Source organism: Cyprinus carpio, chromosome B17 (assembly GCF_018340385.1).
Source record: "Cyprinus carpio isolate SPL01 chromosome B17, ASM1834038v1, whole genome shotgun sequence".
NCBI classification, from domain to species: domain Eukaryota; kingdom Metazoa; phylum Chordata; class Actinopteri; order Cypriniformes; family Cyprinidae; genus Cyprinus; species Cyprinus carpio.
The window spans coordinates 12162611-12177664 of NC_056613.1; the positions used below are offsets into that span (position 1 = coordinate 12162611).

General features: G+C 37.5%; 1 protein-coding gene across 6 annotated transcripts in view; it reads right to left on the minus strand.

The window, feature by feature from the left end:
- LOC109092574 (WD repeat containing planar cell polarity effector) overlaps window positions 1–15054 on the minus strand; it is a 59311-nt gene that overhangs the window by 3698 nt on the left and 40559 nt on the right. For 5 of the 6 annotated variants that reach the window (XM_042742265.1, XM_042742266.1, XM_042742263.1 and 2 more), the window contains 5 exons: window positions 13825–14470; window positions 8417–8605; window positions 7852–7975; window positions 7636–7699; window positions 2368–2470 (listed from right to left, as the gene is read on the minus strand). In XM_042742265.1, the coding sequence (XP_042598199.1) occupies window positions 2368–2470; window positions 7636–7699; window positions 7852–7975; window positions 8417–8605; window positions 13825–14470 (1126 nt within the window). Of the gene's footprint in view, window positions 1–2362; window positions 2471–7635; window positions 7700–7851; window positions 7976–8416; window positions 8606–13824; window positions 14471–15054 lie in introns of those variants that run through there. The other variant, XM_042742267.1, reaches the window with a different exon arrangement.

Sequence of the window (15054 nt, forward strand, 5' to 3'; positions counted from 1 at the left end):
GTATGAAGCAGAGAGAGCGAGCGAGAGACAGAACATGACATATTGTGTAATACATGGGTGTCTTATACACGACTCTCCCAGACAGAGACAGTGAAGGTTACACATAACAAGAGACCATAAGTGAGACTTGATCTCAGGGAACACCCTACAGCACAGCAGTGTGCGCATCTGCGTCTCGTGAGCTATAAGATGATCCCTTTCATACGCTCTTCTCAGAGTCCTCCTTTACAATTGACTCTCTCACCAAATCAACACACTCCTCAGTAAGACAGTGAACACTGATCCTCTTCTGTGACAACAAAGCAACGGTGGAAGGATGGAAAGAGAGACAGACAGAGAGAGAGACTACATAAAGTCTATGCAGGGAGATCCAGAAAAATGGGGGGGGGGGGGTACTTTTCAAAAATTTCAATGATTAGGGACATTCATTTCATTCATTCATGGAGTAGAAATAGTTTCAGGAAAATGACACCATAAAAATTCTGCAATTATATTAATTACATTTAATCATGTTCCCAGACCTTTGGAGCTGTTTTAAAATAATAGTTTTTTATTTGTATGAAATGCAAGTGTATATATATATATATATATATATATATATATATATACACACATACACACACACATATATAATTTTTTTAGATATTAAAATAGTGCACACAGATTGTAGGCCTGTGAGAGGCTTATGCAAAATTTACTTGAAAATCCAATTTTCGTGTGATGAAATAGTCAATTGCAAGTTATTTTATGTAGTGTATCATGTAATTAACTTGATGACATTTATTATATTGATTTAAGGGACTACATGGACAACACTTGCTAAACTGTCAGTTAATAATCATCAAGAAGCAGCTACAGCAGATCAATACCATTAAAGCTGTTTTACACTTTGAGCTTTGTTTTATTTATGAGAATGGCCATATAATGTGTGAATATCTTGTGTGAAGTCATATTTGAATTTCTGGGGTGTGTGTGCTTGTGTGTATCCTTAAGAGTCATGGTTGGCTGACAGTGTGAGACATTTGCTTGAGGCTGGCCAAATGTAAACAAGACACCTTGTCTTTTTAATGCACAGCACAATGCTGAATCCCTATCATGATCCCCCCACACTGCCCTACAGAATTTCCTCAAAATATTCCTATTCCACAATAATCCCTACACACAAACACACAATATCAGCACCTCAAAGAAGCTATTGACCCGAAAACGTACATAGAGCTGACAGAAAAGAAAAAGAGAGAAAAGGGGTATCGTGCACTATTAAAAAAAAATTCAGGCAATGACTTATAATTGCAACATTTTAACTATTAACTGCGCGGTAAATATGCCCCCAAACTGACTATTTTTCACTGACATCTGTTCCTTTTACATTCACACTCTTAAGCGTACTTGTCCTTCCAAGGCTAAGGTCTTTACCGCTCGGGGTGAGAGAGCAGGGAAATCATCAAGGACACATAATTTAAGAGGCTTATGGGCAGGGGTGAGAGAGTTTCACCCAAACACACACACACACACATACCCTCAAGTTTTCACCCCCTTATTAGAAGCTAAACACCTCCCTTGTCTCATCTGTACACCTGTTAGCCAAACCACTTCTGTCCGTCCCTCATCCCCCTCTCGCTTTTCCTTTCTTTCTACTGCTCTCTTTCATTTGAACTATGCCCATTCTGCTGGCCCAGGAAATGTATGTTGAACAGCACAAGGGACGTCCTCATCAGGTCAGCAGGAAACAGAATATCAGAGCTGAGGTCAATGGACTTTAAACCCATCCTATTCAGCCAATTAACAACGTGAATGAATCAAACTCTCTCTATATCTGCACAGAGCACTCCAAAAAAAAACCTTCAAATAGTCAAATATAATTACATAAGAGATTAAAAATGACGAAACCTAATGACTTTTTTTAATTTCCCAGAGGTGCCATCACCAGAGTCACATGTGCCTTACGTCATATCATGAAAGACTGAATGAAATGAACAGTGTATGTGCTTTTTCAGAGCTAGAGTAAATTCTGCTGCGGCACGCCACATGCATCGACTGGAGATGGAAAAAATGGACAATTTCAAAGCTGAAATAAGCCATTTTCTGTGTCAAAATAATTGTACATATTATAGCTCAATATGTTTGCATATTCAATGGAAGATGAAGGGGATGTGGCCAGGAAAACCTGTTTGAAAACTTCTGGTGACCAAGGTGATTTTACCTTGCAGCATTTATTTGAATTTTTCTAATAGAGTAAATGAAAACATGCAGATAATAAGAGTTTATGAGTGATCATTTTGCACTTGTAAACACTAATCATCACACCTCAATAGGATATTTTGAAGCATTTTTTGGTAACTAACATAATGTGAATAATTCTCTCACCTGGTGCCGATGTTTGTGCCTCTGCGTCTATTTCATTAGCCTTCTTCTTGGCTACAGCAGCTAACACCAACTCACCCTTATCTGCTGCCACGTAATGGAGGTCCTTTGAAGGTAAAGCAGAACAGCAGAGCAATCTAAAATTAATCTCAGCTCACATGACAATACTTCAGTTTTTTCCCTTTTTCATTTTTGCGCTCTGCTCGAAGAGAGAGAAGGAGCAAAGAGAGGCTGCAGGAGAAAAAGAGAGAGAGAGAATACATTAAATAACCTGTTTGAAGTTTCAGAGGGGGAAAAACAGATAAAAGTATCAAACTTTCAAAAATCAGTCTTGCTCATTTGTTCAGTCGCCTTTATGTTGTCCTCCCTCCTTTTCTCTTTCTCCCTGAACTCTGACCGGATGCAATCATACTGGTTTCAAAAAGCACAAAGATGTGGGGAAAGGCATGTGTCATCTTTTAAAAAGCAGGAGCGATGCTCTTCATGTCGGAATAGAGTTTAAACTATTGTCATTACGAGCAGGTGGGTGTGTGACGCACACACATCCACACACTCACTCTTGCTCTTTCTCTCTCTTAAATATGAGCCCTCTCATCCCAGAGAATAGACTATAATATATCTATTATAGAGCCACATGCAGTCAGGAGACCTCCATTAACCCACAAACATGTTTTTAAATGTCACACCATTAGTCCCACAAAAATGGATGCCGGATTGAGACGTACAACAAAGATAAAGCACATCCGACTGCTCAGAGAACATCTGTGTGTGAACAATGACACTAGATGTGCTTTACTGACAGAAATCTTTGAAAAAAAAAAATCATAAAATAGTTTTAACAAGCAGTTAATTCCAGAATAAACTAACCAACACAGTGGTAAATTCACTGTAGAAAGGCTTATTGCTTTCACAAAATGAAGCAACAGCAAATATGTTGGCAAATAATTGCATTAATTAAAAACCAAAATACCAAACCAATACTGCCTAGTAATAGCTCATCAATCAGTTACCAGGAGTGTAATAAGTCTTTGAAAAAATAAAAGAAAAAAATAAAGTAAAATAATTTTGGTACACTTGAAAACTTGTCTGCTTAAGATAATTCATATTTGGTCAGATTTTCTATGTATACCATTAATTTCAATCATTCAATCATCACTCATCCAATAAAATTTAAGAGCCAGAGCTATGTGAAACAAATCTGATGTAGTATGTATATTGTACCATGTGGTGCAAAACTTTCTCAGTGAACCGAATATCCTTATGTATCAGTCGAGAAGATCCTCAGATGTTCAGACACGGTGGAAGAACTTATAATAATGTAATTGACAGGCTACATTTGACCATCTTGAAGGGGCCCATTCATGGGTAAATTAAAGTGAAAGTTGGGCGAGGAGCTCAGTGCTGACTCCGAACTAATAAGATCCTCTCTCTTTCTGTCCGTTTAAACGCTAAACCCATCCTTCCGCTTCAGGGACATCAGTCAGAGCTGCAGCGAGATGCAGGGAGGGTGAATGCAGCACAGTCAGACCTGCAGAGCACTAATGCCTGTATTGTCAACCGGCCTCTGCAAGTCTGATCAAATGAGGGGAGGGGGATAAGAGTGACTTACAAACTTCAAACAGGACTTGATTTAGCTCCTCACAAGCTCAGGGACGAGAGCCAATAACCTCACGATTCAAACAATGATTCTTCTTTTTAAACAAAACAATCACAGGCTCCCAGACATTAAAAAGTCCAAATTAACATTTAGGAGCCAAATGCCTTTTTACTAGAGAAAATACAGAATCACTCAATTATGATTGTATAATATTTTACCTATTTAAAAAAAGTCAAATACCGAGTTTAGGATTAAACCTCACAGTTTTATTCCCAAACAAATTTTAATCTTCCAATCAATTAAAAATTACAAACTCAGCTCTTTATGCTAAACAATGATTTTTTTTTAGCAACAAAACTCTGTTGTGAATATTTAATTAAAAGTAATGATTCTCTGCCCAGTTTAAATTGGACATAACTGAAAAAAATGTACTCCTGATTTACTTAGTCAACTGCCAACTCAGTAACAGCTCTAAATGATTCAGTGAATCTGATTCAAATCTGATTTGAGACGTTTTCATGAATATTTTTGAGCGACTCATTAAAAAAACCTAGTTCATAAGACGTGTATTTTAAAAACGTCTACATTTCTATAACCACATGTATAAGAGGAAAAATCAGATGCAACAATAGAGATAGAGAAAGAAAACGAAAGAGCGGCAAACACTGGATATTAGCATTGCATCTGAAGACCTCTATTTTAGCTTAGCAGAACATAATACTTTCTGAGCCAGAAAGACAGACAGATTGAAAAAAAGAGGAAGGCCAAGAAACAGAGAGCCAGACGGAGAAAAAGCGACTAAATCCAGACATCTAAGAGGGATGACAATAATTCTGTACATAAATCAGATATTATACCTCTTATTCACCACAGCTTACACAGGACACAGGATCTGGTCTAATCTTATTTATTTAAGAGCTTTAAGAGCTCAAACGCAGATAAACGGCCTTTTAGTGTTATTTTTGACTGGAGAGGCATATGGAGACAGGATAAACAGCTGGTCCAGCGATGATGCTTGATATTCGCTCGACGTCAGAAAAGAGTCTAAAATTAACATGGACCAGTAGAGCAGAGCAAGAGAGAGAACCATTACATGCGCAACTGCGCATTTACACTCACACTCACACACATGTGCGAAAACAATTCTGGAGGATCACACCTGTAATCCACGTGAGTGTTAGAGGAAGGTGTTTATCAGATACACGAGAGGGTCTTACAGTTCATTATCCATCTCAACACAGAAACCAGCCAATATCAGCTCAGTGCCGCACATCATGTCTAATCGTTGAAATTAACACTGGCCCCCTCTGTTTCCAACAAACACACGCACCATTAACCAACAAAGAAAGCATATGATCACAATTATGATCTAATTAATTAATCGGTGGATCAAAAAGAAAAAACAAAAGCAGAGGAATGAGAAAAGTCTTCGAAATACAGCTAATGAATTAGCGCAGCCGCTATCAGGGTTCACATCAGAGGATAATTACAACTATAGAATGTTACAATTATGCAAAAAACTCCAGCGAACGAGTGGAGGGGCAACCCTGCCCTCCCTCTTCCTTCCTCTCTACCCCTTTGGGTGACTCCAACCCCTCCAATTTCTTCCAACACCAAAGTGCTTCACTTCACAAAAGGCTCCTTACAAAAGAAAAGAAAGAGAAATTCTTTCGGTGCTCCATTGTTGGTTCGGAGACAATGGAGACTCGAGCCCGGCTCATACTGGGTGCTCTTACGTGGGGCTCCGTCCGTTTTGTTTCAGCTGACCTTTGTGACATGGAGGGGACTAGATCAGATGGAGCAAGGACCCCCGCTCGTTCTCTGCCTTTCTCTTGCTTTCTTTCTCTCCCTCTCTCCTGTGGGTGGTTTAATTTAACTTCTGTGGCTAATTAGCCAAGAGCCAAAACCGCGGGGTGAAACGCCACTGCCTTTAGCTCCTTCTCTCTCAGTTTCTCTGCCTTTAGCTCGCTCGCTCTCTCTCTGCTCTTTGTTGATTCACAAGGACTGATATTCATGGGCCATTCATAATTTGCCACTTTCGTCTCTCTCATCCTTTCTCTTTTGCGTTTTCCCAGTGCATGTCCCAAGAATAACAGATCCAGGTTTCCTTTGCCCTTCTCTCTCCCTCCCTCCCTCTCTTCTCTGCCCTTTCAGGCTTGTGTGGCTCGAGCTCCACCTTTTCAATTGGGGCCCTCAGCAGCAGCACTTAGTGGGGAATGAATTGGAACGAGTGCGATCGGCGTGAAAGAAGGAGGGAGAGAGAGGAACTGCATGAAAAAAGGACAGAGAGAAAGAGCGGCCGGTGTGAACGCTAATAGGGAAGGTGTCACTCGGGCATGGAGAGAGGAGGCCTAGAAAAGGGGTCACACACACAAGACCATTTAAAGGAGTGAGAAAGGAGAGGGAGAGAAAAGATAGTGTACCGGCCACGAGAGCTGTGAAAGACAGACTCCCTCGCTCTTTTTCTTCCACACCCCTCCCTCTTTCTCTTAGCAACTGTTGCTCTCCGGAGTCTCTGGGATTCTTGTTATGTTATAGGAGAGAGGGGAAGTGACATGGCCAGGGGCCTCAAACCCCGAGCTGCACCTGCCCAGAGCCTCTCAGTCCAAAACAGAGCCAAATCAAAGGTCTCTGAATGTGTAACCCACCCATAACTAAACTATTGTTATAGAAAATGGCAAAGCATTTAAGCTCATTTTAGTCATTTTAAAACATATTTTTGTTTTATACCTGATCACAGATTAATTTATTTTCAAATACATAAAAAGTTATGATTATGCTAACTAATAAAGACTTAATTAAATTACTTAAAACATGCTTTCTGCCTGTATTTTTGAACATTTTCATATGTACAAAATGTACATAACTATTCAAAAGTTTGGGATGGTAAGAGTTTTATAATGTTTTTGAAATAGGTCTCTTATGTTCACCAAGGATGCATTTATTTGATCAAAAACAGTAAAAAAAAATCTGAAATACTCTGAAATATTTTTACAATTTCAAAACTGTTTTCTATTTCAATGTATTTTTTTAAGTAATTTATTCATGAGATGGCAAAGCTGAATTTTCAGCTACCATTACTCAGGTCTTCGGTGTTAACATGATCCAGAAATCATTCTGATTTGTTGATTTGGTGCTCAAGTATCAATCTTATTATTATCAATGTTGAAAACAGTATTGCTGCTCAATATTTCTGATACATTTGTTTTAGGATTATTCGATGAATAAAAAGTTCAACAATTTTTGTAACATTACAAATGTCTTTACTGTAGCTTAATTTAATGTGTTCTTGCTGAATAAAGTAATTTCTTTAAAATAAAATATTACTGATCCCATACTTTGAAGGTAACCCTAATCTAGGGTTTGTGAACTCTGTGAAGTTCGTGAGTTTATAAAAATTGAATAATTAAATAAAAATGTAAAATTAAAATAAAAAAAACAAATAAATAAAACTAAAAAAACTTACTAAAAAAATAAAATAAAACACTCATTAAAAAAGACAGAATATAAAAAAAAAATATTTATCTGCATTTCATGTGACCACTAACTGACATCAGAGAACCATCAACATGCAAATGTGTTAATATCAAGTTATTGAAAAATCAACTAAACTGAGATATTTGTTGTATTGTTTTGTTGCCATTGTATGTGCATGTCTTAAAGTGTGTGCTCACCATGAACAGATCTCTTGCACCGATATCTACAGCCAGCAAGAAGGCTTTTTCAAACCTCTGGTGTCTGGAAGAGAGAAGTCAGAAGCATTGCAAAGCCATTTCTAAACACCCAACTGACTGCTGATTTTTATTTAATTATTGTTTTCAACTGAAGACGAATCAATGAGATGCAGGAGGTGGTGTGTACTGTATGTAGAGTGTGTGTTATGTGTGCACCTGAGCAGGTGATGGAAGAATCGGCGGGCGTATCGGCTGATGGGGTCTCTGTACTCCAGTATGACAATGTTTGAGAGGGGTCTGCAGGGGGCATAAAACATCCCAAGTGCAGCTTCCAACTGACCTGTGATCATACTCAACAGGATCATATATGTACAAGCAGTGGCCCCAAACCATTCTCATTGCATTAGATACAAAATATCAAACAAAGTGGAATCTGCAAACAAATTATACTAGAGCATTTCTCAAAACAAACTTCAAGGTGGTAACAGAGACTTCATTTAGTTCAACACATTAGCTAGGAATGTTAATGATGTAACGCAAACTTTTAACAACTGCAAAGTGTCAAAATACTTTTACTTTAATTCTGAACCATACATATATGTTTTATTGTGATCCATGTTCCTATTAGCTATCGCTTTCAGCACCAGAGCACATAATGAGATTTAAATACTGTTATTTTAATGTGTAAACCCTAACCCTAAGCTGCACTTTCCCTGACACTGATTAAGTTTAGGTTTAGTCTCTGTTCAGAAATCAAAGCCTGCAGGTCTGGAGTCTTTACCTTCAGTTTGCTGGTCCAGTGGTTTTCTCAGCAGGTGATCTGTGATGGAGCTGAGTGACCTGTAACACTCTGCTCCCATCATGGCCCAGTCCATATTACCCAGAATTCCCAGTGCTGCACCCACCTCCTCACAGCGCAGACGGTGCTGTACCAGATCACCTGGGCCTAGCTGGGTGCCATTGAACACACCTGCACATAGAATAAAAACATGTTATTGGTGTTATTGAAAAGTTATGAAGTGACACATATGATGAATGAAGCAGACTTAAAAAGCAAATACTGCTAGAAAGTCCAAAATTTACAGTATTTCCATCAAATACTAGACGTAATCGACTCTTAATCCCTTTCCTTTACTGTCCCATTTTTGTTATATTATAAACAAAAATAATATTTGAAATTTTCACAATTCCACAAAATGGAGAAAGCGAGAAAGAGGATGTGGAAGCTCTGGATCATATGAGGTGGGAGATCTTTAGAGGCGACACTCTGTAAGATTGCCATTGACATTTGGATCAATCTTCAGTCTGTGCTCTTTCCCTGTAGCACTGTTGAGGTGTGTGTGTGTGTGTGTGTGTGTGTGTGAGAGAGAGAGAGACCACTGAACTGTGACATACAGCAAATGCAGTCGATTCAGGTTAAACATACTCATTGGTGTGGATACTGCTGACAGTTAGTTTAGTGAATTACCTTTAAGAAAAATGGCGGATGCTTTAAAAAATGCCATATACAGCAGAGAATCAACCAGAGAGGGATGAGCAGCTGAATGGACATCTAAGCTAATGGAGCTAATGGATGAAACTTCAGCTGTTCGCAAAGCTTCTCAAATGTGCATTTACCTAAAAGACAATCACACACTATTTTAACCACAAAAGGGTCATACAGAAGAGTTTTCTTCAAACTGCTCTAAATGTAAAAATTAGTGATCGACTGATATGGATTTTTTACTAATACAGTTGTCTATAGAGAACAGGGTGTTAGATGCCAGATATCATGCCACTATATGATAAAATAAAATTTTTAAAGGCAAATGAGATGAGAAGGACAATAAACACTAATTTTACATCATGATGATATACTTTGACATACATTACCATTCAAAAGTTTGTCGTTTTCGAAAAAAAAAAAGTCTCTTATTCTCCAAAACTCCACACACATAAAAAAAAAAACACAAAAAACAAAATAACACTTTAAAATAATATAAAAACCAAAAAAAAGCTTTTTTCTTATTTGAAAATGCTTTGAAATGTAATTTATTCCTGTGATGGCAAAGCAGAATTTTCAGCAGCCATTAATGGAGACTTCAGTGCCTCATGATCTTTACCAAATCATTTTAATATATCAATTGACTGATCTCAAATTTTTGAATGGTAGTGTATATAAAGGTATTTATTAATTATATATGCACCATGGTATTAACATACTACTATCAAGTACAAATAATGCTGTATTAACACTATACATTTATGTGTTGATTTGAACATTGTTAAATTGTGGTGACTTAATAAATGTATGATGTAATGTTGTCTAGTCAATTCAGTAATATACTACAAAAAAGTAGACAATATTGCTCTTACAGTTACGACAATTTTTCATTACAAAAAATTTATATTTATAAAAATATTATTTCATACTTATTCTTCTAACAATTTAGTATATTGACAATATTTTTCTAAAAACATGTATTTATAATACTTCTTACTAAATCTTACTAAATTTAAAGTAATATAATACTACTTTATAAATCTGTATTATTATAGGCCCTGCATAGTTTTTGTTACTGTTGTTACTTTATCAGCTGTTATCTTTAATATTCTCAGGTGAGTGCTAAATTTACTGTAGTTTCAGATTTCATGGTGCATCAAGAGCATTTCATATATTTAACCACTAAAACTTTCCCTAGCATCACACACACACACACACACACACACACACACACTTCTGTATCCGCTGCCCTCTCTCTTTTCCTTTAATTCCTGTTCTTTTTCTTTCTCTCTCAGACACATCTTTTTATTTCTATCTCTCATCTGTCTGCTCTCTTGCTAACTTTCTGTGAACGTTAGTGTCTGGGATCACAATGAGCAGTAATCACCTGAGGCTGTTGACACATGTAAAGGCGGCTTTAATAATGTAACAGAGCTAAATCCAGCCATACTGGATCTGCTTCTGAACGGCACACTTAATCGCAGCTACGCTTAACCTTGCTCACTTCTCAACAGGAGACCATTAGCACAGCCACGAAAACCACACGCACCATAATATTATTGACAAACACCACACAAACAGAGAAATATGTTGCCTATCAATAAAACAACCCCTCAGGACCCTCTGTATTCATGATTCCTGAAGTCTTATACATGAACCTGCACATAACACAGCAAAGTAAAGCAAATTACCCATGTTTGTTATCTCTTTCTGTTGCTAAACCAATTTTAGCTCCCCTCTTGGACAGAAATCATCTCCTGTGGATGTTGGGAGCAGAAGAAGGTGCCATTTTGCGCCAAATAAAATGACAGCCACCATTTTTTTGTAAGTGAATTTGGAAAGAAGGTCGGGTAGGGTCCAATTAAAACTGCATGTGGGAAATTAACAGGACGCCTCCCACAAACCCCCGAAGAGCAACTAATGTGACTATTAACAGTGTGGAGAGAAATGACAGACGTCCGCACAGACACAGAAGAGCTGCAGAGCTGCAGAGAGACACAAACCAAATTGAAAAAGAAAAGCCTGCGGATGAAAAATGCACAGATTAACAGTTAGTTTACACACGTTTTTTTTTTTTTTTTTTACACATTTCTATGAACATTTTTAAATAAATACAGACAAAATTTAATTGTAACCATTTTTAAAATAAATAGATAATTTTAAGTAACTGTTCTGTCCAGTAAAAAAGCTTTAAAGTACAGTTAGGTGACCTTCATTAATAAGAAGTCATAAATTTCATTACATTGTTGATTGAGTTAAAAAATAAAAATACTTTCGACTTTGGAGAACAAAATTAATTGGAGAATAAAATTTAACTGGAGTACAAAATGTAACTGTTACTTAAAAAATATTAAATAAAATACAAAATTCAATTGTTACTGTCTTTTAAATAAATAAAGTTCAAAATTAAACTGTTTTGTGTAGTGAAAAAACTTGACAGTTAGGTGACTGAGAATTTATGAGAATTTGTGATGGTGATTGTGATAGAAAACACTCATTTGGACTCTAATTGAAGTTGTTTTTCTTGTTCTTAATTGTGGTAAGTGGTATAAAAAGACCCCACTAATTTATTTATTTGAAATATTTTATAAATATATAGGCATAAAGACACAACCAAAACAAACAGGGTGTCCTATGTGATGCAACTAAAGGGCTCCAAACTGCAATTCTGTGCAGTTTCCTCTCCTTTAAATTAATCTTGTTTCCCCCTCACTCTCTCTTTTTTTCACTTTCTCAGAGTGTGCCGGCCAGCTGCCCTCCGTATCCACTCCATACAGCAGCTCTCCTGTGCCGAGCGCATGCCCACGTGAGATAACTCAGGGAGGAGAGGGAAAGACGAAGGGAGGGTGAGCGAAAGAAAAAGAAAGAGCTGCTTCCTTGGAAAGACTGGAGGTCTGCCAACTCTTTCATCCTCTGTGCGTCCGATTCACTCACTTCATCATGTAGCAGTTCTAGAGATATAAGTCAATAAATATGGGCGCGTGAGCAAGACAAGCCCAACGAACACGTTCACAAACAAATAAATAGACAAACGGGCAAACAAGCGCTGCTCAATAGCTGCTCCAAATTATCAGTCGGAAAGGATGTGCGTTTGCTTTCTTCATCAAAACCTTGGCACGCGATCAGAGGAGAGGGAACTGCTGTCGCTCGCTCGCTCTCTCTCCCTTCCACCCTCCCTTGCTTTCTACCTCTCTCTCTCATAGAAAACTATTACTCTTGCTGACGTTCTCCATTTAAAACTTTGACAGAGTCGCTGGGAGTCACATTCACTTCCAAAGTCAAAATTAAACTCTAGGCATGGGCAGGCTTTGATTGGCAAACTTTATCTGGTGCCCTGAGGGTCCGTAAGCCACTGTAAATGATTTATCAGAGAAATGCATCCCAGAATGCACCTGGAGGTGGCAGCCCAAGGGTGGGTATCGAGTGACCTCAGAAGACTTGGCCCCTGCATCTGCCATTCCCTCAAATGTCTATGTGCTTCTACAGTTCTACAATGAACACAATCTCTGATGGCACACTCACACTCTGAAGTATATAACACAATAACACCACACACTCTCTCGATCGGACAAGCTATAATCTGATTGGCTGGCCTTATGCATGTCCTTTACAAGATAGTGGGTAGCTACAATGATTACTTCTGAAAGGACTAATCACTGGATTTGGCAAAGTGTCCAAGAATTGTGACATCAAATCTTTTATTCCGGACTCTTAGTAGCAAGAAAACTAGATATCTATATTTCTTGCAACTGGGAAGAAGAGGGGAATCAGGTAATGGGCCAGATTCAAACGTGTCACTCATTTAAGCACCACAGCTTAATGTGTTGAAGAATGTGCACTGACTGCTACACCACACCTACTAATTTTCACCAAAAAAAAAAAGTTTTGTATTTTCTTAGAAGAAAATAATCTACATATCCAATATCAGAGCTGTGTAATATGTTCTCTTATGCATGTGAAGTAATCAGTTTTATACATAGACCTGTTATTTAAAATTATTTGTTAAAATAATTAAATGAATAAAAATAATTAATTATTTCATATACATTAACATTCAAAAGTTTGGGGATCGGTAAAATTGTTTTGTAAACATTTTTGAAAGAAGTCTCTTATGCTTTATCAAGGTTACAGTTATTTGATCAAAAGTACAGAGAAAAACAGTAATATTTTTAAATATTACAATTTTAAATAACTGCCTTCTGTTCGTAAAATGTAATTAATTCATAACATCACAAATCAAAAATATCAACATCCATAAAACCAAAAACAACCCTATAGAAACCATTCAAATATACTTATCTTAATCAAAACAAACATTTCTTATTATTATCAAAGTTGAAAACAGTTATGCTACTTCATATTTTTTTGGAAACCTTCTTCATGATTTTTTGATGAATAGTTAAAAACAGTATTTCAACATTATACATTTACTTACAGTCATCTTTGATCAATTTACTGAAACCTTGCTGAATAGTTTTTTTTTTTTATTTTTTTTTTTTTTTTTTTTTTTTTTTATCTTATTGATCCCAAACTCTTGAATGGTAGTTTAGGTCTCAAGTGTAAATTTTCTCTTCAGGATTGTTGTGTGTTTGTGTTTTATGACTTCTAGCTATATAAATACAATCATGTTCAAGAATCTTTAGCGCTACACTTCAAATGATCTACTCTGATTTCAATCAAGTAAACTACACAAAGGTCCCACTTGCCTAGTCTTAGCCTCAGTGCAGCAAGGGGCCCTCCATGAAACCAAAGTAGCAGTAAGTCATGCGCCTCCAGACCATCGTATCCATGGGATATTGGACAGTAGGCCCAATGCATCCCCTCTAGCCCCTGAGAGGTTTTTATGTGACGAGAGAGCTGCAGGCTGGGGCCTATAGAGCCAGGAGTTGGTTCTTCACTCACTAACTGCAGAGGAAGAGGCGAGAGTCCCATATCAAAGCACTGGACCTCGCCTTGACCTCCGCCCACCATCAGCAGAGCTCCTGAAGGATGCCATGCTAATACCGCCGGCACCATGGAGCAGGAGGCCCACTGTGAGTTGCCCGTCTGTGGGTCAAAAAGAACTACAGAGCAATCCTGAAGCCCCAGGAGAACCCAGCGTTCCAACGGGTCACGACAACAGATTATAGGTTTGGACGTCAGGGGTAGAGGAGAGCTGGACAGACGCTGGAGACATCGATGAGCACATTCATATACACAGGTTTGGACTTCAGGAGGCTGGGCCTCCTCGTACAGCTCAGACGTGGAGTGTTTGGCCTCTTGGTGCAGCTCCACGGTCAGAACATGGTAGGGTTGGGTCAAACTGAATCTGCAGTCTATAGGGTTCCCATCAGTTCGGATAGAGCTCAAAACCTACACAGAGAGAAACAGGGAGGCAAAAAATAATTTCATTTAATCATTGAAGTATTTATTTTTTCCAGAAAAAGTATGTGAACCCTTGCATCTACCAGTTCAGTTTAATTATAAATTGGCTGTGCATGCCCAGTTCACAATTACAGGAAATATTTGGTGAAAGTTATTTCAGCAGAAACCAAGGGTTTACATACTTTTTTCCTATTCATTTGTCACAAGAGACAGATACAATTTTGTTCATATACTTGTTTCAGTTCATGTACTTGAACTATAAAATATTAATTTTATTACAAATGTAACAAACTTTTGATGAGGAGAAAAAAGGTAATGAACCAGATTCAAATTTGACACCTATTTGAGAACCATATCTCAAAGTGTGTGCTGAACATTTTAAAACATTATTTAAAAAATTAAACATAATATGTCATTTTAGTAATATGGAGAATGAATCATCTTATAATAATTATAATCAATATTTTTAAAAAACTTTGAGCGCCACAGCTCAGTCTGTCAAAGCATGTGCTCTGCTACACCACAATTCTCAGAAAGTGGGTCACTAAATTATATTTCAGAATGATATACAA